A 26,139-nucleotide genomic window follows, 5' to 3' on the forward strand; every position below is an offset into this window, starting at 1 on the left:
ATCTGATCTCTGGCTACCTGAAGGTGGGTCAACCATCTTTAAATGTAAGTTGACTGTGAGCCACTGGAGTTTTTTTATGATTTTTAATAAATCAGAGAGGAGTTCAGAAGCTGTTGCACAGGGTTAGATTGAGAAGTGATTGCTGCTCAGATTTTAGCAGAAGTGTAAGGGCTATGAAAAAGGGGGGGGGGGTAATCGACCCATTAAGTCTTTGTTTTAATTCCTTTTACATGTACAGGTCTAAACTTCCCTGCCTGGTTTTATATTTTCATTGAAATCGGGCAGGTTCACCCCTTCTTATGCCTCTGTGATCCCTGTACTATTTATCTGTTTCTTAACGATTTTCTCTCAGCGAAAGACACAAATTCCTTTCAGTTTAGACGTGTACGTTTTCAACAGCTTTTCTTTACTATTTTATACTTTTGTTGTTTCGACGTTCAATTCTTTCTTTCCTTTGAAACTTGTCAAATGGACCAGCTCTTAAGATCATGTGAATAACCATTGTGAATGTTCATTTGTATATTAAATTAAATGTACCTATTCCACATGTTTTAAACGTTCAGTTTTTTTAACATATTCTCCTTGGACCAGCCAATAGATGTTTGTGTTGCGCATATTTCTTGTGTATATCAGGGAACCCAAACATTCCACTGTTGTGAAGTTTTATGGATCATAAAGATCGGGTCAAGAATTGTGGTAACACTCTTTTCTAGGATGTGCTTTGAAGCTTTTTACTACAAACGTTCGCCACAATTTTACAAAAATGTACAGTGTCCCAGACTTAAAATAAAGTGCAAAAAAATATTAAATGTTTGGAGACCATGGCATGATTGTTGTAAAACATCGATGCACATCAATTTACATTCCTTTTATGAATTGAAAACACAAGCTTAAATCCAGTTTAGAAAACTGCTATTTTTAAGAAGCATTCTATTAAACCATACTGTAATCATTTCCCCAAAACTAGAAACATTGTTATGAAACTTTACAGAAAGCTGCTAGCTAGTTTGCAGATTGTGACCGTGCAAAACACTTTGATACTTGATTCAAGTACATGAGTGAAGAATAACTCCGTCAGCTCATTGCTGTTAACAATGACCTTCGTCTGGGTATCTCGGATTTGCCACAAGGCTTGGCAAGAGAAGAAAACATTGAGGTTCAAATGAACGACACCATGAAAGGTCTTGATGCAAGGACAGAAAATGATTAGTACAAATCACACTACAGACTGTTACCAATATTTGTAATGTTTGCATACCATTTCTAGTTCTTAATTCTATATAATGCAACAATGCAAAATCATAATAAGACTTATAGAAATGTCTATTGAAACCTGTTATTAAGAAAGTGATTATAATTACTGTTGATTTTATTACTTTAGCTCGAAGGGTTCATGAGATCAAGATGAGCCAGAAACAGCCATCGGCAACCGGCTGGACCGATTGAGAATCTGAGACATCCAGCCAGTTCTCAGGATCTCTGGACCAGATTGTTAGACTGCAAAATTGGTAGGGTGCAGCAAAACTAAACAAAAGAAAAGTCATGACACACTTCTTACTGAGATAGTGACCATTATGCGGATTGCAGAACATCATGAAAATAGGAACCAAAGTAACAGTCCTATCTGTAATTGACTCCTTCACAGCCAAGAAACCTTAAAGATTTACAGAGGAGTGGACTCAAATGTATCCTGACACATGTGCAAACCTGGTAACCAGAACCAGAAATATCTGACCTCTGTGCTTGCCAGCAAGGGTTTCTCCAGTAAGTACAAAGTTATGTTTTGCTCGGGGATCAAATACTTATTTCACTGACTGAAATGCAAATCAATTTATAACCTTTATAGAATACTTTTCCCCATGTTTGTTTATATTCTGTCTCTATCAGAAAAGATTAACCTACCATAAAAATTATAGACCGTTTATTTATTTGCAAACAGGCAAACTTACAAAATCAGTGTTCATCGTTCATTTTTCCTCATCGAAAATATTTTTTTTATAGTTTTTAACAAATAATAACTTTTAGGGAAATTTCAAAAAATTTGATTTGTAATTTCACGTTTTTACCATTTATTGTTAAGCCATAAGGACTTAAAGCGCATGTGTTTACTACAGTCCCTTTTATATGCATGTATACGAGTATGATGTGTGTTTAAAGACATCTTTATCTTTACAGTTAAACACACTTTCTATGAACATCGAAGTCTGTTTATTGACTATCAACTTGTTATTTTTCATAATTAACTGTGAAGACATTGTAAATAAAAAATAACATTTCAGAAATGTTTGGAGTTGTCTCAATTACAAATGTTTCTATTAAAAGAAACAACCCACGTTCTCTCCAACCTGAAGCTGAGATTTCTTCACGCCTTGGATGATGACTGATACTACACCATTTGACTTTGTTGATTCGTATTCTCCATTTTCACCACCAGATGGCAATGAAACATTGATATACAAATACAGGCACATTTCCGATAGGGCACCTAAACAAATGATAAATCAGTGCTACACTTTTCTGAGGTGTATCCAAAAAAAATTGATATTCTACACATGCGTGTATATTTTATAGGCTTGGTCACCCAAAATGATTTTTTTAAATCCCTGATTTGCCACAAATCCTTTTAGATTTTATTCTCACATCTCTTTCTATTATATGAATCCATTATTTTGACGGAAACCGCTGTTTGCATTAAGGCTAAAATACACTACAAGACTTTTGCTGAGATTTTCAGTCTGTGCCTGTCTGCCGGGATGATCAGTTAGTGTGTTTCTATCTGAAAATGTGAAAGTCTGCAAGTGTATGATGTCTAGTTTAAAAGTCTGTTTTTAAAAGTCTTGTAGTGTATTCCAGCCATTCCTTGCGGCCCATTTCCTTGTGTTTGTGGCGATTACCTGTCACGCAGGTAAATATATTCAGGGTCGTGGGGTGGCGCCGTTATGTGTTTCGGTAACAGAAAGGTAAAAAAGTCTCCAATACCTGCCTGCACTTGCCGCCGCGTGGACAACACCCGCAAAACCAATCATTTATTCTTCCTCGCAAGCGCTGCCGATCCATGAAACACAACAGCGGGTTTACAGTCTTGGATATATTCAAGAAGCCGTGTCGGAAATTATAAACGGAATATCAAATGGACGACTTGTGATATTATCGCTAATCCCGGAGTTTCACCTGAAACTTGCAAGAAGTGTCCACGCAGGGCTCCTACTTAACCGAGGGTGTAACAGGAAGTACCTTCAATTCATCATGGTAAGTGCATCTTAAACCAGCGAGAGTGTATTAAAATATTTCAATCGCAGAGTTATGCAAATGAATAGCAGATGTGCGTCAATTTAATCCCAAAATTTGAATAAATCCGCGAGTTGTGACTTGTTTGATAGACGTGAACGCAACATCAGATTTGCATTGAAGTTGCTCCTTAAGAGGGAACCCCCGACAAAGTGATTTTTTTTAGATTTATTAAAGCAGTTTGTGTCTTTAAAAAATACTTCCTCCCTCCATTCGGACAGTATAGCTTTGAGTTTACCTGTCTAACTGTTGAGCGGTCCCGTCGTGGCCTAATGGAATGTGCTTCTCTTTAACGTTTTTAAAGATTGAAAGCAAATTTGCTGGTACATGTTTTTCAACAATCCGGAGACATCGTTAAACCGATAGTTTGGGACAATATAATAAAGGAAAAGCACTGAAACGAGACATGCCTAGATTTCCTCTACGTCTTGTGCTCACAGCATAAAACATGCTTTATATAGCTATGGAGAGTTTAGAGGTGATAGTCATTGAATGTACATGCAGCCCATCACAAAGAAAATGTCTGTGACATCTAGGTTATTTTTCCTAGACATCAATGGGATTAAAAGAAGAGCAAATGAAAACTTTAGCTTGGGACCCAGAAGGGTCACAAATCTGTCTGAATTGGTTTTAGAGGAGATTTCGATAACAAACCGACCTCAGATGTATAATCACAGTTGTCTCATTTGTTTCCGTTTTCATGTCACCCAAGCAATTTTTGTAGTATATTTTGGTTGATACAATGTAACCACTGGGAAGTCTGTCAAATCTCTCAAGCTATGAACCACCAGCAACCTCTGAGCAATACATTTTTCTCCATGGAGGAGACAGAAATGATGTTAACATCAAAACAGACTGAAAATGGCATACAATGTCATTGTTACTCATTTCAAATGACTTGAACATTAGGAAATATTTAATGCTCGGGCTGAGACTGTGTTGTGGATCATGTTTCAATGTTTCGTTGGATACCTGGACTGAATATTCCTGACATAATAACATGTTTCAAAGTGCCTGTATTGTCTTCATACAAGCGGATTCAGGAGAAAATACTTTTCTCATTACAATGAGCTTGAAATGCACTACACCAGCTGTCTTTTGCATTTTATATGTGTTGCGAATGTTCCCATAACGGACAACATTGGCTGGCTTCCTATATCCAGTTGCAATGACTGTTTGTTTTTTCAAGTATTTTCTTGGATTCACTTGTATGCGCAGACGTTTCAGATCTAGTTAATGTGTTTTGCATTCCTTGTTTAAAGAGTTTTCTTTGTGTGTCGGGAATCAATCAGAGATGCTCAAAAATATAGACGTGTTTCTATTTACAGGGGAGCAAAGAAAAGTATCACTGGCAGACTCAGAATGTGAAAGTGAGCGGAGTGGATGACATGGTCCTCCTCTCCAAGATCAGTGAAGATGCCATTACTGATAACCTGAAGAAAAGATACATGGATGACTTCATATTTGTATCCTTTTGTCGGCAATGTACTGCACATTTGAAAACCCATGACAAATGCTGTCACCTCAGTTTTATTTACAGGTTCAATGTGTCATTTCTTGAAGGATCTTTTGACAGAAATGCAATATAATATACATATTCACGTCTTAGAGGTGTATAAAGAGCTTACAAAATGAAGCGTTATGTTTTTATGACCTTAGAATGAGCTATTTCTATATACATACACCCGGGTCCCCTTGCATGGAATTCACCATGTTATTTCTACAGTAGCCCTAAACGGATACGCTGGACCTTTAACACATTTGACTGTTTTAAACGTGCAGATTCTTTCAGGACTTATCCAAGGGTACGGAATCAAAAGATGATGGGAAAAAATGCTGTGGATAAACTTTTAGTCCTTAACCATGAGTCTTCAGACATACATTGGTCCTGTGCTGATATCGGTCAACCCTTTTAAACAGCTGCCGTATTTCACAGATCGTGAGATTGAACTCTACCAGGGAGCTGTAAGTATTAAACATTTTAGACTTTTACTTTTTACGTATGTAATATTCTCAAGGATAAGTCATTCAGGCTTGACAGAGCTATGTAAGCCATAGTAACACCGCTGCATGTCCTGTCCTGCTTTGTTGCTAAGAAAGCATACAGATCAGTTATGATGTTTAAGCCTACGGTATATCGTCACTCTTCTTTCCGAAACCTTGTATGTCCATATTCGTTTTTCAGGAAATGGTAGAAACACTTTATATTTTTTATGATTAAATACTGCGTTGTCAAAGTTGACAAGCATGTTTTAATACTCTATTTGTTAGTTATTTGGAAAACCCACGAACACAAAATGTGACTAATGTCAACGATTTATGGCAAAAAATGATCACAAAATATATGGGGTGTGTGATATAAGGACACACTTACCATCGCCTTGACAACATTTTTCTGTTCTGTTGTTCCCAGGCCCAGTATGAGAATCCCCCTCACATCTACGCTCTGGCCGACAACATGTACCGCAACATGATGATTGATTCAGAGAATCAGTGTGTCATTATTAGGTCAAGAATCGCACTATTGACTCTTGCACTCTTACTGAATCTGTTTGTTGAGCATCAAAGATTTGAATCATGTGATACGAATGTGTTTAAAATACAGCGGAGAAAGTGGAGCGGGAAAGACCGTGGCCGCCAAGTACATCATGGGCTACGTTTCTAAAGTGTCAGGAGGTGGGCCTAAAGTTCAGGTGAGTCGATATTAGTGACCCACGTGCTCTTTATTTGAAGAGAACCGAATTGGCGTCTGGTAGGCATCTGAATGAACTGGGTGTGGCGGTTCCTTTTGTTAAAATGGCTCTGATCCTATGCATATGTGAAATGTTACACCCTTGAATGGTTATTGGATGTGTGTGATGGTCAAAATAGAGCTCCGCTATGTGACATTGAACATTTCACTAGCAGATTTGACATGTAGATGTAGACATTTTGGGAGGAATTTTCAGAAACTGTAAAAAAGCCTAATTCAGTGTGCTTTTTTTTTAGTTTAAACAAATGAGCTGTAGTTTTTGTAAAAATGCTTTGTGTGTGAATAATAGCGTACTTTCCTGTTTGTTTAGCATGTGAAAGACATTATTCTCCAGTCTAACCCGCTCTTGGAGGCTTTTGGGAATGCTAAAACTGTCCGCAACAACAATTCCAGTCGCTTTGTAAGTTTCGCCTGAATAATTTTTCTAAGAGTTTGTTTTATGAGGGCAGACTTATGATAACTTAGTGATGTGGATGTGCTAAATGAGCTGATCAAAGTAGCAACACAGTTATGGATTTGGATATGCAACAATGTTTTGCTTTGGTTTACTCAAAGCTGCAATTTGTAATTCTGTAATTTTATTGAAAATAACATTTATTGAACTGGTACACAAAAATCATTTCGTCATTCCTCATTCCACAACAGTAAGCTTAAATGAATCATTTAATAATTGTGCTGATGGCTATGATTATGATTTCACAGAAAACTGTTTAAATAAAGCTTCCTCTATAATGTCATTTCTGTTTGAAACATCAAATTGAAGAATTTATTTGACTTTACTTACTTTGTCTGATGACGTCAATTTGATGTTTCTTATGAAATCTGATCCAACAAGTCATTATTATAAGCTAATATAAGCAAGTTTATCTATAACCTAATAACTTCTGTTTATTTTTAAGCTGCAGCTTAAACATTATTTAAAATAAATGTGTGTAATAATTATATTATTTAAAGGTCCAGTGTGTAATTTTTGGGATGATCTATTGACAGAAATGTAATATAATATTCATAGCTATATCTTCATAGGGGTATGAAGAGCTTTTGTTTTATAACCTTAGAATTAGCTTTTTCTATCCACATACACCACGGGTCCCCTTGCATGCAATTCACCATGTTCTGTCAGCCGTCGTAGTGTTTCCAAAGGGAGGGGGCTGGAGTGAGCGGTTTGTTGCAATTCGCAACCTTGCCGCTAGAAATTACTGACTGGACCTTTAAATATTTTTGAATGATGTGTAAATAATTTCAGGAGTACTTCTTCCTCTTTGGCTTTGTCCCTAGAATTGGTATCATCCAGTCTTAGGAATGTAATTTGAAACATGCTGGCTCGCATGTCACAACTTGTTGATGCTGCAAATTTCAAGTATGAGTGTAATTGTGTGACTGTAGATTGTGTAGAAGTGTATTTCTGGAAGATTTGCCTTTTTTTCCTGCTTCGCTGTTGTATGTCTCAGAAAGATGTGTTTTTGAAATCGTTCACTGTATGTCGGCCATGAAGTCTCATTCATATTGCAGGGAAAGTACTTTGAAATTCAGTTTAGCCGCGGAGGAGAACCTGATGGTGGAAAGATCTATAACTTCCTGCTGGAAAAATCTAGAGTGGTGTCTCAGAACCACGGCGAAAGAAGTTTCCATATTTATTACCAGGTAAAGATTGTACTAATGGAAGTACATCCAGATACAGGTCACGTCAGGGCATGACAGCCCCATATGAGTCATGGTGCTGTCATGTTTGGCCAATGCGATATCATCTTGTTAAAGGGGCACTCATTGTCTTTGTTTTTCAATTTTAACCTGTAAAGAAACAAAGATAGTACTATTGAAATATGTTTCAAATCTTTTAAGTTATATAATCATATCATATTTAACGGTGGGTCACTTTAGTGGGGTCTCCTTATTGACCATTTCATGATTTTGTTGTTATATCTGTAAACCTTTTTTACAGAATAAAAATGTATTCATGGCTGAATGCCAATTTCACATTGTCTTTGAAAGATCAGTCACTGATTTTGTAATTATTTGAAAGATACGTGAAACCAATGTCTGGTATATTGATGTTAGTGCTCTTTCTCTGATGTATCTGTTAGCTCTTGCAAGGAGCCAGCAAAGAGCAGAGAGAGAATTTAGGTGTCACCACCCCTGACTATTACTACTACTTAAACCAGTCCGGCACCTACACTGTGGAGGATGTCAGCGACAATAAGGAGTTTGCAGACACCATGGTGAGTTCAAGGCATCGACCCTAATGACGGGTTCAATGAAGATGGTTTGGTTTTGAGTTTACCCTGTTTACACTCAGAAATGTTGTGTTTCAGGCTGCCATGTCAGTGGTCGGTCTTTCTATAGATGAACAGGACACAGTGTTACAGATTGTGGCAGGAATCCTCCATCTTGGTAACATTGCTTTTCGGGAGGAGGGCAACTATGCTGTGGTGGAGAGTGAAGATTGTGAGTTTTTTTTTTTTATTTAGCATAAGATACTTCTCGTAAAGGATTCTGAACAGCTTACAGGTGAAGATCAATAGAGAACAAACATTTTTAAAGAATTAAATTGAATTGAAATGTCTAGAGTTTACATGCTAGTAAGTAAGATCAACCAGTAAATGTATTTATATTTTTAGCCATAGACAGCATAGCAATGAGTGTTTCGCATGAGTATTCAAAACCTTTAAACCAGTGTATTGTACTGGGAAATTATATTTGAGGCCTGATGCTAATAGATTAGCTTAATGCTTAAAGGAACAGTTCACCTTAAAATAAAAATTCTGTCAACATTTACTAACCCTCAGATTGTTCAGAACCTGTATACATTTCTGTGTTCTGTTAAACAAAAAGGAAGATATTTGGAAGAATGTCAGTAACCAAACATATCTCATTCCCCATTGACCCCCATGGTATTTATTTTCCCTTATGTATATAGTAACTAAAAGCCGGGCCTGTTTGAAATCGAGCTCATCCAAATAATGAATTGCAGTCTTTCAGTGAAATTATTATTTTCTGATGTTGTGATTGCTGTTTTTCTTCTTCACTCCGTTGAAGTCCTAGCATTCCCATCATACCTGTTGGGAATTAATCAGGACGGTCTGAAGAGTAAACTGACCAGTCGCATCATGGACAGCAAGTGGGGTGGCAAGACGGAGACTATTTCCGTCACTTTGAACACGGAGCAGGCCTCCTTCACCCGGGATGCCCTGTCCAAAGCGCTCTATTCTAGACTCTTCGACTATCTTGTTGATGTGAGTCATTCTGCTAGATTCAACCCACAACCTGTAATTTACGTGTAGATTGTGTTTTTGTGGTATATGTCTGAAAAGGTCATTTAAAATTGTTTGTAGGTCATAAACAAGGCAATGCAGAAAGACCACGAAGAGTTGAACATTGGCGTTTTAGACATCTATGGCTTTGAAATCTTTCAGGTGGATTTTTTTGTTTCCTTTCTAAATGGATTTTTCAAAGCTTCTCTAAAGCTATTACATTACATCCACGTATTTGACATGCTTTTATCTGTTTACAGAAAAACGGATTTGAACAATTTTGCATTAACTTTGTAAATGAAAAACTGCAGCAGATTTTCATCGAACTCACGCTAAAAGCAGAGCAGGTGAGTAGGGCTTTTAATACCTGCATACGCATGGATGAAAGCGTTTGCTGATATCTTCCCTGTCACTTTTGAAGGAAGAGTATGTACAAGAAGGAATCAAATGGACCCCCATTGAGTACTTCAACAACAAAGTTGTATGTGATTTAATTGAGTCCAAATTGGTGAGTTTAAACATTCCTCATACGTTCAAGTTTCATTTTCATTACAACTCTTCAACTAAAACCTTTTCATGGGTTCTTTTGAATTACCCAGAATCCTCCCGGTATCATGAGCATCCTGGATGATGTGTGTGCCACCATGCATGCTAAAGGAGAGGGTGCAGATCAGACTCTTCTGCAGAAACTACAGTCACAAATTGGCGCTCATGAGCACTTTAACAGCTGGAACAAGGGTTTCATAGTACACCACTATGCGGGCAAAGTAAGAGACCCATATCATCACTATCCTTTCGAAACCTATGATATCCAAATGCACTGTTTTTCGGGTTACAGAAAAAAACACTGTATTTTTTAAATGGTTAAATACTGTGTTGTCAAAGCCGACAAGGACAGCAGGGATATGTAAGGGATTAACTCATTTATGCTAACAGTAGCAGCCAAACCTTTACCCCTCTACAAAACATTTTTGTGCAAGCATGAGACTATGTCAATCCAGTTTAGAAATGTGACCTTTTTTCTTGATATTTTAACCATTTGCATTATTTGTTTGGACGTAAAAGAATTCGCAGGAATTCCTGAAACCGAATATACAGATGCTTTTAGCGTTGTAGTGCTTTTAAGTGCTTCCAGCAAGCAGAATCAAGCAGATATGGATTGATTTAATAGAAGTAATAAGAGCTCTGTTTTTTCCAGGTGTCTTATGATGTGAGCGGCTTCTGCGAGAGAAACAGGGACGTGCTGTTCAATGACATCATCGAGCTCATGCAGAGCAGTGAGTTGTGAGTGCTTATCTGGTTATTCTTTTTACTCATTTAGCCCCTGTCAGCTGGATCACAGCAGAAGCTTTTTTTAAAGCCCCAAATGCACCCACAGTCCCAGCGCTTCTGCAGTCCGGCTGTAATTTCCTAATGAAATAATAAATAACATAAATAAATTATAAAATCGATACGATGGAGTTGATCTCCGGTAGATGATAAGTTGTCTTTTGTTCTCACTGCAGAAGAAATATTCATGGGTGTGTGTGACTTTATCTTTGGCTAGTAAAGAAAAAACTGTAATAAGATTTTAAAGATGTAATGCTTGGCACGGTTTGCTTGCATCTCTACAGCGCCTTCATCAAAGATTTGTTCCCAGAGAACCTTGAGGCTGAGAAAAGAGGCCGTCCCACAACTTCAGGTTCAAAGATTAAGGTCAAACATCTGTTTCACTAGACAGAAATGCATACTGTAAAACTAAAACGAGTAACTAGCAATAAATTTTCTCTGCTTAAACTTGAAGCCAGGCTAATATAATACTAAGAGTTGTATTAACTACATTGTTTATAATGTGTAGTTTTGTATATGAAGGTGGTAGTTTGTCTTCATTTACAGAAACAGGCAAATAATCTGGTTCAGACTTTGATGAAATGCACACCTCACTATATCCGATGCATTAAGCCCAACGAAACCAAGAAAGCTCGGGATTGGGAGGAAAGCCGAGTCAAACATCAAGTGGAGTATCTGGGATTGCGGGAGAACATCCGCGTGCGCAGGGCGGGCTACGCGTTCCGCCGTGTTTTCAAGAAATTCCTGCAAAGGTTAATAATGGTTTGATTCTGTCAAATGCTGTGTACATTACAAACTTTCATTACAAAAAAAGAACCGCTTTAATAAAAAAAGATAATAATATCTGTTTAGGTATGCCATCTTGACCAGAGAAACATGGCCCCAGTGGCATGGGGATGAGAAACAGGGTGTCCTGCATCTTTTAAGATCTGTCAATATGGACTCTGATCAATACCAACTGGGCAAGACTAAAATCTTCATCAAGGCTCCAGAATCTGTATGGATGTTTTTGTAACTAATGTTATAAAAATATTGTGTTTTTATGTGTTTGCGGGGTACACCTGTTTAATTTTGCATTTTTTTGGGGGTGCCCATTATCGGACTACCATGACACACTGTTATAGTTGAATGTTATTGACATTCTGTGCACATTAGTTAGACTGTCAAATGTCAATTTTTGCCATTTTAGTTATTTCTGCTCGAAGAGATGCGGGAAAGAAAATACAACGGACATGCTCGGGTAATCCAGCAAGCCTGGCGCAAACACATCGCTGTGCGCAAGTATGTCCGCATGCGAGAGGATGGTAAGGACTCACTTAAATTCCCCACCCATATTAAGAATAAGCTGTTTGTGCATCCTTTTCATTTATACGACTTATAAGTACATCCAATCTTGGCCTTAGAATAGCTACATTTTTGCAATGTTATGTTTTGGATTTGTGTCAAGCCACAGCCTAGAAATGAGCACATGTGACACATTGACCCATTTTCATAGAGAGACTTGAATTCAAACACTCCCAGTGCCTTCTATTGTATCTATCAATTAAAATTCCCAAAAGCATAATATTATTTATTGATTAATAATCTGACAATTATACTTCACCCAAAAACAAAAATTCTGTCAGATTACTTACCCCTCTTGTCATTTTAAACCTGTATGAGTTTCTTTCTTCCACAGAAGATATTTAGAAGAAAGTTGGTAACTGAACAGAGCTGACCCCCATCCACTTCTATTGTATGGACACAAAACCAATGCAAGTGAATGGGGTCCAGTTAACAAACATTCTTCAAAATATCTTATTTTGTGTTCTGTGGAAGAATGAATGTCATACAGGTTTGAAATGAGTGTGAGTGAATGATGACGGTTTGTATTTTTGGGTGAACTGTCACTTCAAGAATTGAATTACAGAACAGAAGTTTGAAATCCCATTGACTCGTTTCAGCATCTGACCTCCTGTTGAATAAGAAGGAGAGAAGGAAGAACAGCCTGAACCGTAATTTTGTAGGCGACTACATCGGCACAGACAACCGCCCCGAAATCCGTCAGTTTGTGGGTCGCAGGGAGAGAATCGACTTCGCTGACGTGGTGGTCAAATACGACCGCAGATTTAAGGTACGACTCATCTCCAACAAACCGGAGATGTAAAATAGACGTCTTTAGAGTTGTTTTGTGCCGGTGTACTAAAGTAACTTTACAACACCTATTTTTCTGCACACGCTGTTTGTTTGACACATTTCATGTGACTGTTCTCACATGCTCTTACTACACCCACAGACTGTTAAGCGTGACCTCATTCTCAGCCCCAAGTTCCTCTATCTGATTGGACGGGAGAAGGTGAAGCAGGGTCCTGAGAAAGGGCAGATTCGGGAGGTGATGAAGAGAAAGATTGAGTTGGAGAAGATCCAGTCTGTTTCTCTAAGGTGCTCTGTCATTGAGATTGTAAAATGTAAATGCTTGGACTTTAACCCTCATGTGTTTCCATATTTGTTCAGTCAGAAAACAATGATAATATGAAGTTTTCCTTAACCTTGAAAAGACTTACTGCATTTAAATTTCAATAATCGATGTTTCAAAATTACGTCGTTTTTTATGCTTTTCCACAACCGAAATTGCATATGGATGGATTTGTGGTTGTTGACATTTTTTGTGTGTATATTTATAAGTATTAGCATATTGTACGTTTGTTCTCTCAGCACACTACAAGATGACTTCTTTATAGTGCATGAGGAGCAATATGACAGCGTGCTGCAGTCTGTCTTCAAGACAGAATTCCTCAGTCTGTTGTTCAAACGGTATGAGGAGAAAACCCGGAAGAAGCTTCCACTTAAGTTCAACAACCTGTAAGCACCACTGTAGTATTTATAATAGCTGTTTCACTATGAACATTAAAATATGATTCTGTCACACTTTTGTTCTGTATTTGTTTTTCAAAGACATGAATATTGCTTTCTTACAGACTTGAATTTAAGGTGAAGAAAGGAGGCTGGGGTCCGTTCTCATCCGCTGGTTCTCGGCAGATCCAGTATCAGGTGGGGCAAGGGGACGACACGGTTCTGAAACCCAGCAGTAAAGTCCTGACAGTCAGTATTGGACCAGGTCTTCCTAAAAACACAAGTGAGTATGTGGTAAAGTTTTACAGAAACTATGTCTATACCTAATGAAGAATAACTTAATTGAACACGAGTGTTTTTGAGTTTTGACTACGGATCAGTGGAGTGTTTACAATTATACAAACCATACAGTGCAAAATATTTCCAGACAATCTGGCCTTAGCAGACATTATTTTCTTGGGTACCGAAAATAAATATTTTGGAGTCTTTGCATTGGCTCCCTGTTAGGTTTAGGGTTGATTTTAAAATCTTGATGCTTTCTTTTAAGGCTTTGCATGGGTTGGCACCTCAGTATCTATCTGAGCTTTTAATTCCCTATACTCCAGTGCGTGACCTTCGCACATCCGAAACTGGTCTTTTAACTATTCCACCAACCCGGTTCAGATTGATGGGCTTTCTTCCTTCATTAGCTCCAAAATAATGGAATACTTTACCGAACAATATAAGGCAATCTAAATTGCTTAGCAGGTTTAAATCTCGTCTTGAAACAAAATTGTTTTGGTAGCTTTTACTTGTTAGGGTTCGAGGTTCGAGCACATAGCGTTGTCTATTAGGACTAAAAGCTATTGTATTTGTATGTTTGTCCGGTTTATGGTTTAATTTAATAACTGTGGATTTATTTTGTTCTGAATTTTACTTGTAAAGCGCTTTGAGATGCACTTTAAAAATAAACTATTACAATGTCCTTCAAATTACATTTCATGCAGTGTTTAAATATAAAGCAGTCTGCCAAGTTGGAAAGTGTACGAATAACAACGTTATTGGCTTGGGAAAAAAGGAGTCGACTCTGAATCACACGAACGAGTCATCTGACGTTCGAATTTCAATTTCGGGAACACATGCATATGCATATTATTAGAAAATTATATTCTTTACACCGTCTATGCCCACAAACTTGTTGTTGCACACTCCATAAACCAAAGTAAAACCTTAAAAACCACAAAGTATTTACTCTTTAAAGGCGCTATAGAAGTGTATAATTATTATTATTAATAATTTATAATAGTAATAATAAATTGGGCTGTCTTAATATAGTAGTATTGACAATAACTTTATATTAAACCATGATTTTTGATATTGTGCTTATTCTACACATATGATAATATTGTAAATAATTATCTATCTTCTGAACATTTTGACTGACATTTTTTATTATTCTCTTGCACTTCTCATTTTGTCATTGTCCAAAAATGTACAAAAATTAAAGAGATTAAAAACATCAGTTAAAACAAAAAGTTAAAATAACTTTGATACAACTTTAATCCTGACACCATCCTGACTCATGTCTAATATTTATGGTCTCTGCAGGACCCACTCGCCGTGACAACCGAAAGAGCAGGGACATCGGAAACCGGAATCCCAAAGCAGGCCAGTATTCTCGTGGTAAGACTATGTGCCGCATATCACACTTAACCTGCTACTGAATCTTTGAATGGTGCCCTAAGAAGTTTATATGCTCTGTCATTTAAGAACCTTCCAAGACTGATGGTCGAGGAAGAGGAACTCAAGGTCATCAACCCTATGTGAGGAACTCTCTGCTGCGTCAGCAGTCCACTATGGAACAGCCCACTTTACCCCGAAATGGAGGATCACGTCGCAGTCACCATGATGGCCAGGTCTACGCTGACATGGGCTTCATGAACGTTCCTGACCAAGGAGTGGCAGGGTGAGATGAAGTGGATTGAATATCATCAGAAAGCACTTAATAACAGAGCTGTTAGTTTGTAAAAGCTTTTAGGAAATGTATTAAACAATTTTTGCTTTTTGATTTCTATTCTGTCAACAGAATGCATCGAAGACGTTCAAAAGAGTATAAACCTCTCCCAGGGTCAGGACGGCCTAAACCCTCCCCCAGACCGAAGCCACGCACCCCACAATGCAAAGCGCTCTACACGTATGACGCTCAGGACACTGATGAGCTCAGCTTTCAACCAGATGATATAATAGAAATAGTAACTGAAGGTAATATACCTTATAACATATATATATATATATATATATATATATATATAAAATTATTTGTGAAACAAAACATATACATCATGATCTGTACTATATTATACTTATTTGCTCTCTCTACAGACACCTCAGGTTGGTGGTTTGGCCGTCTGAGAGGAAAGGAAGGCATGTTTCCTGGCAATTATGTTGAAAAGCTTTAAATTGACATTGTTCTGTAAAAAATTCAGTGTTTCAGAGATAGCAGCAAGGAGAACAATGCAACAGAATTGATATTGTGGCTGGGATCTGTGTATTGTACCCAAACCTAAAGGATGTTTACTAGGCTGGCCCACCTTAACAAAAATAATAATTTACTAGAATACTATTTTGGACCACCTACAAAACTTGGATGAACTTTTATTTGATTCATTTTTTATATAATGCCATAGTATAGCTGAATGTAGAAAAATATCTGTAATTTTGACTCCCCGTGTTATTTCATGTAAAACACTAAATATTTTTAAATGTCTTTCTGAGAATTGAATAGATATATCAATATTTTAATGTACTGTTCGTGTGTAATTTTACAAAAGTATTTTTAAAGAATCTCTTTTATATATTGTTGTAATTGTATTAAATTAGAAAAGTGTCTTCAAAAACGAGGTGAACAAAAATAAAAAGGAACAATTAAATGTTTAATTATAATTTTGGGCCAAAACTGTCATTGTTCAGAGAAATCATTTGATGAAATGTCTCGTGTATAAAAGCTAGAATATATTTAAATATAAAAAATGTCCATCCTAAAACAATAGACAGGCCTCAGACGTGATTGAAATGTAGTCCAACTGTGCGCGGAAAAGAACTACACTTCCCACAGTGTTACCTCTTTGCGTCACGGTTTCACGCGGGTTTACGTTCTTGCAAAGCTCTAAATTCCACAGTCATATCGAGCGCACAGTGAGCCACCGAGACGTACACATTTCAGAGGTACTTTAAAGTATTTTACACGCGTGGAGCATATTTCGCTACGTGAAAACCTTCGGGCTCCTTGTGACAATGGAGGCTTATTTACGGAGCTGTCGCGACGTCCTGAAGGTAAGACTAGTGCGCGTGGTCTGCTGGTTTCACCCATTTTACGCACTTATAACGTGATCATGTCGTGACTGCATACACTGTTTGTTTTGAGTCCTTCATAACGATTATTGTTTGCAGTAAATCATTGCACAATCGTAAAATAATGCTTCGGGTATTTTCGCATATACTGGCCATTTGCGCCAATGACAGCGATGACCACATGTTTGTTTTATTTATTTAGTGTTAAACGTGTCATGTATTGTTCAAGAAACTGTCCTATACGCTCACATTTTATGGGTCAGTGTTTTGAGGTTCCTGCACAGTGGCCCCAGAATGTATTTGGACATAGTTGCATTTAGTTAAACAACTTAAGAAGACTAACTTTCTCCCCACTGTACTGATGTTGAACATATCAAACCCATCAAACTGGTTTTTGCTAACTGACTTGACTTTAGTTGAGATTGTGCAATCTTTTCTTAGAAAAAAGGGTTTATTATAGTAAACGTATAGTGTTTTTGCTGGGTGGATTGCCATATGTATTAGCCTACTATAGTTGTACTATAAATATCATTGTTGAGCTCGGGTTACTATAGTAAGACATTGTAAATGTATTAATGTATGGCTTTACTATGAATTATATAGTTAAACTGTGTTTATTATAGTAAACCAAGGTTCAATTTGTAAGGGTTGCTTGAAGATAACACCTTATTTATTTGTTACCTTTTCACAAATATGTTTACAGTCCACTGTAGTTCTCAATCATTTAGACGATTGGTATATTATAAATACATTTTTTTCCATATAATCTTAAAGGATTGTTTTTCTAAGGGATGTTTGACACAATTCTGTCTTGTTTTGAGCTCTTATATGCTGAGGATTTAAAAAACGGTCATTGTGAGTCAAAAAAAGCCATTCCCACTTTTCTAGATTTACAACTTAATGTTCTCCATTTCACAACTGAAGGTTAAAGCTGTTTGCTGAGACAATAATACCTGCTGGCTGGTGCATATGATCCTTACAGCATCTCTCTACCCTAAACACTGTTGTTTCAAAGCCAAACACTGTGACACCTGCGGTCATCCACTGTCGGGAAGACATACTCTGTTTACTTAGTGTTTTACCTGAAAGTGTAACTCTCAGCTAATAGAAGCACGCAGAGAGGGGTTCTGTAACTAATTTAGTCAATGATTTAAGAAACAAAAAGGGAAAACAGCAAGCAAACAGGTTAAAGTGGCTTTTGGCTGCAATGAAGCATAAGGGTTGCAAATATAGAGCGTGCTGGCGGACCAAGTGCTCTTTCAAACAGTGTTCTGTTGACCCAAGACCCAGTGGTCCTGTACTGTTTGCTCACTGTCCCGTGGTCCATTTCACATCGCTGTGGCTAACTTCCCATCCGGCCCCTCAGTTACGCACATGTAGGCATGTTTTTCGAGCACTTCCCCATCCAACAAGATTTTTGATGATGATTGTCTCACGATAAAGAGAAAGAGAGAGAGAAGCGCTTGCCCAAACCCTCGTCCAAGTTCTCTGACCTTTGCCAGCTGTGATCTCAGTCTATGTTGACCAAACAGTCTGTCGTTCAGTATTTACAGAAAATCCTGGTGGGCCGCTCCGATCAGAGTACATTATTTGATCGTGATGTCACAGATAGCCTTTTCGTGCTTCAATGCACATTAACACTGTGGGAGTCATTGTAAAGAGGGATAAAAGGTTTATTGGGACCAGGAGGATACATTCAGAGTTATTCTATTTAAAATGCTCTTCATCTTGTTTTTTACGCGATGAAAGTAATAGGAGTCAAGCTCCTGTAATGACAGAGCTATCATATGGCTGTATTATTTTTGGGTGGTGTCATTAAGAACTAATGTCAATCGAAAGCAGCACAAAATTAGTTTAGTCTAATTCCCTGTTTTAGCACATATTATGTTCAAATGTTATAGAGAATACATGTGTGCCGTCTTGTATCTGGTAGGAAGACACAGAATGTGTTTTAGCTTTGGCACGTTGCACCCCACCTCTCACTGGCTCTTAGTGATATAGAGTTACTGGGTTGTCGTAAAGGTGAGTTCAACACGGTTTGTGGGATGGATCACGGTGGAGCTGGATTTAAAGACGTCACTGGCAATCTATTGTTTCTGTTTGATGTTTTTAAGATCGAGGTGTAGCTTACTGCAAGCCTTTTTCTCCTTCTTTTGTTGTAGGAAACCTGTCATTGTTCATTTATTTTAGTCTTCCAATGAGCAATTCCAGTGTTATGCTTTTGGAGTCTAATCTTAAAATATAAATTATTATATTTATTATATTATATTATATTTATTTATTTTTATTTTAATGTGCACTGCTATTAACCGCCAAATATTGACTTTAGTAAAGTTAAAACCTAAAAAAGGTTTGTATTGACATTTGCATGGAATTGCTCAAATGCATTGACTTTGTAGATCATATCTAGGGGTTAAAGTGCTCCTGGGTCATTACTCTAGCTTCATGTTGGTTTTATTTGAGGGTTTGATATTTTTGTTTAACCAAGTACTGAGTTCTTATTTTACTGTTGTTCATCAGCTTGGTTTTATAGAGGCAACCAGGCCTGATTCTGTTCTTGTGATTTATACTTTTATTTTTGTCCTATAAAAGTCCAGCAGTCTGTGACGTTGTTCTCCTTCATTCTCAGGGTTGTTGTAAGGACAGCCCAGGGCTGCATGTCGTAATGGGGAATGAGGCTTGTGATATGGACTCTATGGTATCAGCCCTGACCTTCGCCTACTTTCTTTCAAAGGTATGCTATGACCAACCTAGTACACTCAGCGGGTCTTATTCACTGACCGTGTGTATACACAGATTTGTGCGTAAAACCTGTATATTTTCTTTTTTTTTCAAATAAGGTTGTATTGTTCACATCAGTCAATGCATTAGCTATCATGGAGTAACAATGAACAATACTTCTACAGCGTTTATTAATCTTAAATTCATGTTGATTTCAGCATGTACACTAGTCATACATTATTAAAATCTGTTAGATTAATAGAGCAATAAATGCGGAAACAATATTGCTCATTGTTATTGTGTATGTTGATGCATTTACTAATGCTAACAAATACATCCTTGTTATAAAATGCTAAACGTTTAACGTTTTCTGTATATTTTGTAAACAATGTATTGTTTTCATGAAACAGATCTGTGATGCTGATGCACATTTTAAATGCTCTGTTTTCTAATTGCTCTGTCTCTTTAATGATTCTGTACTGGAGATGGAGGGTTATTGATTTGCTCATCACTATTGTTTACCTGTCGTAGACTTTGGACTCTAAAAGGGTGCCAGTGCCTGTACTCAATATCCCACGTCGGGAGTTTCCCCTGCGTTCAGACAGCATGTTTCTGCTAAGAGAGAGCGGTCTGTCTCATGACCATCTGCTCTTCAGGGACGAGGTGGATCTTCATAGCTTGCACGAGGCCAAACAGCTGACACTAACACTTGTTGACCAAAACGTTCTGCCCAGGTCAGTATTCTGTTGAGACAGATATGCAATAAATACTCTTATACAGGTACATCTAAAAAAGATTAAATCATGAAACAGGTAAATGTTTATTGTCACTCATTACAGCAAGAAACCCATATAATATATAAATTCATTACACATAAAGTGAAATATTTCAAGCCTTTTGGGTTTTCGTTATCTGTAAGCCATAATCATCAAAATGTCAAGAAATAAAGGTTTGAAATATTTCACTCTATATGTAATGAATCTATATAATATAGGGGTTTCACTTTCTGAAATGAGTGACAAGAAATATCTTCTTTTTTCATGATAAATCAATTGTTTTAGATGTACCTGTATAAATATGAGTAATAACTACAGTTCTTGGGGGAAGATCAAAAATAAATAAAGATTTCTTTATCTACAGCTCTGACAGGGAGCTTGAAGACGCCGTGGTGGAAGTTATTGACCATCGCCTCAATCAAAGGCCTTCATCTCTCTCATGCTCTGTCACCGTGGAGACTGTAGGCTCCTGTGCCACTCTGGTGACGGAGCGCATCGCCCAAAAAGCGCCTGACCTGCTTGACCAACAAGTGGCTCTGCTTTTATACGGTGAGTGTCATGGATAAACATGGAAAGGAATGTCTGCTCTAGCAGCAGGACTGCTGTTTTATTTGCTAGACACCGTTAGACATTATAGATGGACCCAGAATGGTTCCGGGGCATTTAGCTGTTGGAGATTATCCACAGTGAATTTATTTAGAAATACCACCCTGTTGTTTTGACACAATGTGATATCTAAATCAGTGTCAGCAGAAAGATAAACATCTTGCTAATGTTACGAAGTGCACCCTTTTGTGAAATGTATGTTTGCTTTCTGTTGACAGGTACCATTATCCTAGACTGTGTAAACATGGCGCCTGAGGCTGGTAAAGTCACCCCTAAGGACAGCCAGTACACCATCTTTTTGGAGAACCGTTTTCCGAAGCTGCCCCCGAGGGGCGCCCTATTTCAATCCTTACAGAATGCCAAGTTTGATGTATCAGGTCAGAGGATATTTATTGAGTTGTTAATATATCAAATATCCTTAACACTTGTCTATAGTCAAAATAAAAATACTGGACTTGTTTATTTTAATTAACTAGCCCAAGACCTGATAGGTCAAATATACTGAATGAGATCAAGTTCAGGTTAAATATGTCATGTGGTTCTGTGTATCAGGTCTCTCCACTGAACAGATGCTATTAAAAGACATGAAAGGTGCATTTGGTGGAGATCTACGACTGGCTGTCAGTTCCATTTATATGACACTAGAGGTCAGTAATGTTATGTACTAGTGATGCGTCTATTTGTGAAAGTTTGGCTGTTTGCAGTTTTATGAAAATTCTGTGGTACTTTGGTCATAAGAACAGTTTTTTTTATTGTGCTTTTAAAAAGCAGTATTTAACCACACACAAATGTAAAACGCTTATTTGAATGGTTGCAATTGCTTCTAGCCATTTCCATTAAAACATTATCTGTTTTCTGAATGTGTAACTTGTATAACAGGAATTATAAAAAGAGAAATTAAATAGATATTGTTATATTACTAATATTAGCATTATATGTGGACACATTATGTATACAGTAGACTGTTTCATCAGACGCACGCACCTGGGCCAAAGTTAACTTCCGGTCTGTGTTTGATTATAATATAACAATCTATTTTGTATATTATTTATATGAATATTATTTTCTATATTCATTGTATTGAATTAAAATTACTTATCAGTTATTGATTCTTTGTAAAGGTCTACCGCAGTGGTCTCCAACGTGGTGCCCGTGGGCACCTGGTAGCCCACATGAACTCTGTAAGGTGCCCGCTAAACACAGGGCTCACCGATAATAAATCTGTGACTATACCGGTCAGCCAAGTGCTACATCGTCATGAAAGTTTATTATAAGCAAGTGTTATAAGCTTTAATATATTCTTTAATATAAGGAAACTGAATTTGGTTCTGTGAGCGTAAAAATAAGGCATCACATGTTTAAAGTTTGAAAGTATGTTAGCAACAAGTAGCCCTCTAGAGGATTTTAGATATTTTAGTAGCCCTCGATACAAAAAGGTTGGAGACCCCTGGCTCTACCGGAAGTTAAGTTTGGGACACATAACGTTTGTTTACGTTGTTGCCGCTGAAAGTGTCTTCATAGATTTCATATAAAAATATACAATTGTATTTCAATTATGTACAATTATTATGAATAACAATAGTTATTTAATTTTGTAAATGCCTGTTTAAAATTTGTGTTTGATCCGTTGGTGCATCCCTAAAGATAATATTAGTTATTAGTTGATAATAAACTGCTCAATTCTTAAGTCTTTGCTTCGCTTTTTCGGAATTAAATTCACATGATCACATGCAAATTACATGTTTCCTCTTCAGTAAAGCGAGTCTTGTGTTTGTGTTGTGTGTTAACCTCAGTACTCGGTTCCACAAAGCGAGAGAGGAAATGTAGATTTACTAAATGTGAGGAGTTCTTGTTGTGGGCACAAAATGTGCCGATCCTCATGACTCATGAACGCTTCAGTATTCCTGAAGCACAACTGAATCCAAGTTCCAAGACACACCCAATCCCACCGCAGGGCTGGGCAGTTGTTTGCACACACCCACCGATTACACCGCATGTTAGCACACCTCTTCATCAAAAAGGTCGTGCTCAAATGTGTTTTCCTGTCTTTAGGAGTTTCTACAGAGGCGTTGCCTGCAGCAAGACCTGTCTGAGTTCTGCCACAATCACAACTATAACCTACTGGTTGCCATGACAATCTCTTTCATTGAAAACAAGGAGCCCTTCCGACAGCTTGCTATCTACAGTTCCAGCACTGTCTACAGGGAAGAGGTACATCTAAAGTTAAAATCGAGCTTATTTACTGTCCGTCCAAATGATCAAAAATCACCAAAATGTAGTAATTTACTCAACCTCTGACTCTTGCATATTCATATACCTTTTTTTATAGATCTGTAAAGCACTAGAAAAAGCCAGAAACCCCAGTTTGGATCTTAAGCCAATGGGCAGTCCATATTCGGATGTCAAAACCTATATACAGCGTAACACGTTGGCATCACGCAAGAAGGTATTTCCTATAATCACAGACTTCCTGAAGGAGTGGGAAAGTAAAGTATTTCAAAGCGGAAACATGGAGGACTTGGATCTGGATGATGAATGCAATCATGACCAGAGTGACTCACAGCAATATGCGGAGGATGCTGGGAACGAGGACGATACCCAAGTCCCCCCAACGCCGATGAACAGTCTGGTTGAAGGCTGTCCTTTGGACAATGGCCTGCCGAAAATCAGTCCAGAGGTTTTGTTTGTGAAAGTTAGCAAGATGGCCAGCATGGAGGATAAGTCTACTGACGGACAGTGATGAAGGAGCTGTTGTGACAAGAGTCATCATAGGAGCTGGAGAAGGCCAGTCCTTTATGACCTCCAACAGATGCAGTGCATATACAGCAGTGGTGCTCAAGGGTGAGAAAATGAAGCTGCACTTGTTTTCGTCTGTAAACTGGTACAACAAGGTCAAAAGAGACCTTTCTTTGGACTTTAAGGATTGGTATACTGAATGCAGCATTACATGCATAATATTTATCATAAAAGTTGCTCAAGTCTGGATTGCTGGATGATAAATGGCATATTTATTAATTGGGCTTATTCATATTCATATTTTGTCCCTAATTATTTAGATTGATAAGGTGTGGCTTTGACGCACATCATCTTTTAACAGTGTTCAGATCGTTTTGTGAATATCTTAAACGAACGAATTTAATCTTCAATGATTGACAACATTCATTCAGTGCTTGTAAAAAATCTGGAAAAGTAAACCATTTGAGTTATTTCAGATGCCCCTGGCGAACTTCTGTAATGTCACTCTTTGTAGTATAGTTTAGGTTTTGACCCTTTTCTTTGTGCTGCCTGTATTTTCACCGACTTGAAACAAGATGTCAGCACATTTAAAGTTTGTCCTGAATTTTCTGTCATCCAGTGAGGTGTCATAATGTTAAATGCAACAATGAAAAACAAGATACTCTGTGACATAGATGTAAACAAAGAAGGTATTTTCCCAAATGTTCTCTTTGGGCTGTTCAATGGTTACTGTAAACATGTTTCCGGTTTATTCTTGCAAACTGAGGTACTAGTAAAACGTTTTGTGTATCGTAATCAAGAGTGTGCCACAGATGTGGTTCATATGTAAGGTTAATAACACATTTCCCAGTGATTGTAAGTGATGCAAAACGAGTCCAATCCTTATGTGGCCACTTGCAGATGTTAATATATGTTAGCTCAAATGCTGATGGCTAAAATCTCATTTTTAGTAAAAGGCAAGAGGATCCAAACCTTTAGGTGAATCAGTGCGAGGCATGTTAAGCATTTCATAATTTAAAATGATAGTTTTGAATCTATCTTTAGTATTCCCTTATACGTTTTATTATTTTAGCTTGTATAATTTATTGATTTAGGTTAAGGCTACATATATTTTAAGCTTAAAAGTGTGAAGAGGTCCCATATAGAGAGCTATCCAACTCCAGTTCTGGAGGTCCAGGTGTATTAAACCAACACAATCCCACTGCAAAAATGTAACGTTTTTACGATTCATTTGTATGAATTCGTATGGTCTCATTTGTACATTTAAGCAAGGGGGTAGGGGTGGGGCTTCCGTATTGCTTTTTTCTAGTAACTTTACATTTTCATGCGAATAAGCCGCCTTGTAAAACTGTTACGAATTAAAAAGGGTATTGCGTCCTGCGGCCCTCTTGGAAAGAAGTTGGTTATTTCTGCTATATAATTTGGTTAATGGGTTGCAGTGTATTTACAGGTGTGTAAGCATCTGGGGAAGTTCACCCAAAATTCTACTTTGTGTGATATTTTGCTCACCCACATGATGTTAAACATGTTTAGAGAACTTCCGGCGTCTTCGGAGCACAAATGAAGATATTTAGGAGACATCCAAGAGATTTCCAGGCCTCCTTATAGACATCATGGTTTTTGCCAAGGTCCTGAAAAGTACATCGTTAAATTGGTCCCATCCGCGCATAGTGGCTCAATTGAATTTTTTTTAAGCTCAAGAATGCTTTATGTCTGTAAACTAACCAAAATACCGACTTTAATCGATATATTCCATATATCGCGCCATACACTGACAAAACAGAGGAGAATATATCGATTAAAGTCGGTATTTTGGTTCGTTTATCGCACATAAACAAATTCCACACATTGTAGATCTTTTTGTTGAACTCCCCCTTTAACATATGGTTTATGACAATGTAAGTGTAGTTTGAACAGATGTTGGCCTCTGGTATTGAAGTTGTAGCATATGATATGAGATTGTATTCTGATGTTGTAGGGTACTTCTCTGTGTTATGTATACTATACTGTTAAACCATGACTGGTGATGGTGAATACAGAGCATTGCTGCATGCTGCCTCAGGAAAAATGATAGCACATTGTTTTATTGGCAAATGATTCAGCCAAACTGTAAAACACCAATGTAATGACAAATCAGAACTCATGGTGTGACATTTTAAGGTACAGATTTTCGTGTGCTGTTATTGTTGTGAAGCTGGACATTCGGAAGCACCCGGTATCACATATATTTTAATACAAAAGCCTTTTTTATTTCAAATCTCAAACTTTGTAATGCACACTGAATATGAATAAACTCCTGTTCATTATTTGATTTGTATAACTATTTTCTTTGTACACATTGTATTATACATGCAAGATATGAAGTCCATGGAAGAGGTTTTTAATCTCAGGGGTATTAGGACCATGCAGCCATGCCTGTTCGCTGCTGCTTCCTCCACCTTCCCAACCTTCCCTGTGGGGGAGCAGAAGTGCTCAGAGCGGCTGAGCCAATGGGAAATGGACAGTGCAGTCAGCAGAA

At 37.6% G+C, this 26,139-nt stretch overlaps 2 protein-coding genes across 3 annotated transcripts; both read left to right on the top strand.

The window, feature by feature from the left end:
• The first annotated feature begins 2,939 nt into the window (after positions 1–2,939).
• Positions 2,940–16,383, top strand: myo1eb (myosin IEb). Its single transcript, XM_079470209.1, has 27 exons — positions 2,940–3,249; positions 4,617–4,754; positions 5,164–5,253; positions 5,702–5,796; positions 5,894–5,981; positions 6,351–6,440; positions 7,553–7,684; positions 8,125–8,259; positions 8,353–8,485; positions 9,077–9,273; positions 9,373–9,453; positions 9,552–9,638; positions 9,713–9,799; positions 9,891–10,058; positions 10,490–10,575; positions 10,905–10,986; positions 11,167–11,372; positions 11,473–11,617; positions 11,810–11,924; positions 12,564–12,733; positions 12,896–13,041; positions 13,315–13,461; positions 13,578–13,735; positions 15,040–15,114; positions 15,202–15,397; positions 15,518–15,693; positions 15,814–16,383. Exons 1-27 carry the CDS (start codon positions 3,247–3,249, stop codon positions 15,888–15,890), a joined length of 3,303 nt encoding a protein of 1,100 aa, XP_079326335.1. The 5' UTR covers positions 2,940–3,246; the 3' UTR covers positions 15,891–16,383.
• A 180-nt stretch (positions 16,384–16,563) lies between these two features.
• Positions 16,564–25,931, top strand: prune (prune exopolyphosphatase). Of its 2 annotated transcripts, XR_013787374.1 has the most exons (9): positions 16,584–16,764; positions 19,412–19,516; positions 20,035–20,237; positions 20,644–20,828; positions 21,104–21,262; positions 21,438–21,532; positions 22,938–23,096; positions 23,215–25,336; positions 25,426–25,931. XR_013787374.1 is itself a non-coding variant. In XM_079468924.1 (8 exons), exons 1-8 carry the CDS (start codon positions 16,726–16,728, stop codon positions 23,623–23,625), a joined length of 1,356 nt encoding a protein of 451 aa, XP_079325050.1. In that variant the 5' UTR covers positions 16,564–16,725; the 3' UTR covers positions 23,626–25,925. The 2 variants fall into 2 exon arrangements, 1 of the variants encoding a protein (XP_079325050.1); XM_079468924.1 differs by having other exon boundaries at positions 16,564–16,764; positions 23,215–25,925.
• The last annotated feature ends 208 nt before the right edge of the window (positions 25,932–26,139 follow it).

This window comes from Barbatula barbatula (assembly GCF_947034865.1).
Source record: "Barbatula barbatula genome assembly, chromosome: 12".
Lineage (NCBI taxonomy): Eukaryota > Metazoa > Chordata > Actinopteri > Cypriniformes > Nemacheilidae > Barbatula > Barbatula barbatula.